Raw genomic sequence first — 1,122 nt, 5'->3', positions numbered from 1 at the left:
TCAATTCTGTCCTGAAGACCTGGGCGCAAAAGGACGTCTTCTTCTCCAGCTTGTCTATACCCACAGCGGGTCTGGTGGCGGTTTTGTCCGATACGGCCAGCGGTGACACGTGGTACGACGAGTATCTTTGCCTGAATGCGACGGTAAGAAATGCCACGAAGGTCAAAGATGGATTTCAGTTGACGGAGCCTAGCTCCAGGGTATCATGGTCCGTGAACACTCGGATTAATAATGTGCGTCATATATCCTTGAGCCACAACTTCACACTTGTGGCGTCGGTGATCATCGAAGAGGCTCCGAGTAATAACACTCCTCTACTGACTGCGACGTTGGCGAACAATAATTCCAATCATACCATGGGAGTGTCGTATACCGCAGATAACAAGTGGGGGAAGATGTTCGAGGACAACACAAAAACACAAAGCAGCACTTGGGAGCCGAAGAAAGAACACCAAGTGGCACTCATGCTGCAAGGCCAAAAGGCCTCTGTGTACATTGATGGTAAGTCGCTGGGGGAGGAAGAAGTGCCGTTAAAAGGTGAGACACCACTTGAGCTTTTTGGGTTTTGCTTTGGCGCGTGCGGTGAGGATGCCGGCCAAAAAACTAAGGTGAAGGTGAAGAACGTCTTTCTGTACAATCGCCCACTGAATTCCACTGAGATGCGTGCAATCAAGGACAGGAAACCCGTTCCGACGAGAGCTCCAGAACCACAAGTGGAGAGAGCTACCACCACAGAACATGCGGCTGCGGTAAGCTTTACCTCTGCTGGGAGCGGACTGCTGCCACTGCTTCTTCTGCTTGGGCTGTGGGGATTTGCGGCTGCGTGAGGAGTGTGCGGTCTCAGTGTAGAGCACTTGCCCTCTCCTCCGCAGGGCACACACACACCGCTAGGGATAAAATTTACTTCGTAAAGAATAATTTTTTTTTTTTTAATTACTTTTCTTTTTTTTTGCTTGATGATTTAGGGCAACCACCATAAGCGTTTTTTTTCTGCTTTTAATTTTTTTCCTTTTTGTTCGAGTGTAATTTTTTATGTTTTTTTATGTTTGTTTTTAATCATTTTTGTTTGCTTTTTAAAAATTTTTAAGTTTTTTTTTTTGCTCCACTCTTTCATTTTGCTTT

The 1,122-nt window shown here is 46.1% G+C and overlaps 1 protein-coding gene across 1 annotated transcript, besides 3 other annotated features; it reads left to right on the top strand.

Annotated features, from left to right (window-relative positions):
• Positions 1 to 827, top strand: Tc00.1047053426675.9 (trans-sialidase, putative; the record flags this gene model as incomplete). Its single annotated transcript, XM_797078.1, has 1 exon — positions 1 to 827. A coding segment is annotated over one exon (827 nt), but the record flags the coding sequence as incomplete, so codon positions are not given.
• Positions 1 to 1,122: a sequence feature (areas not merged during assembly with more than two copies in the genome that could not be assigned to a particular haplotype).
• Positions 914 to 951: a sequence feature (AT_rich).
• Positions 983 to 1,099: a sequence feature (T-rich).

The sequence above is a fragment of the Trypanosoma cruzi genome, genomic scaffold (assembly GCF_000209065.1).
Source record: "Trypanosoma cruzi strain CL Brener 1047053512351 genomic scaffold, whole genome shotgun sequence".
NCBI lineage: Eukaryota > Euglenozoa > Kinetoplastea > Trypanosomatida > Trypanosomatidae > Trypanosoma > Trypanosoma cruzi.
The sequence above is the reverse complement of the archived record's forward strand: the minus strand, read 5'-3'. Positions and strand labels throughout refer to the sequence as shown.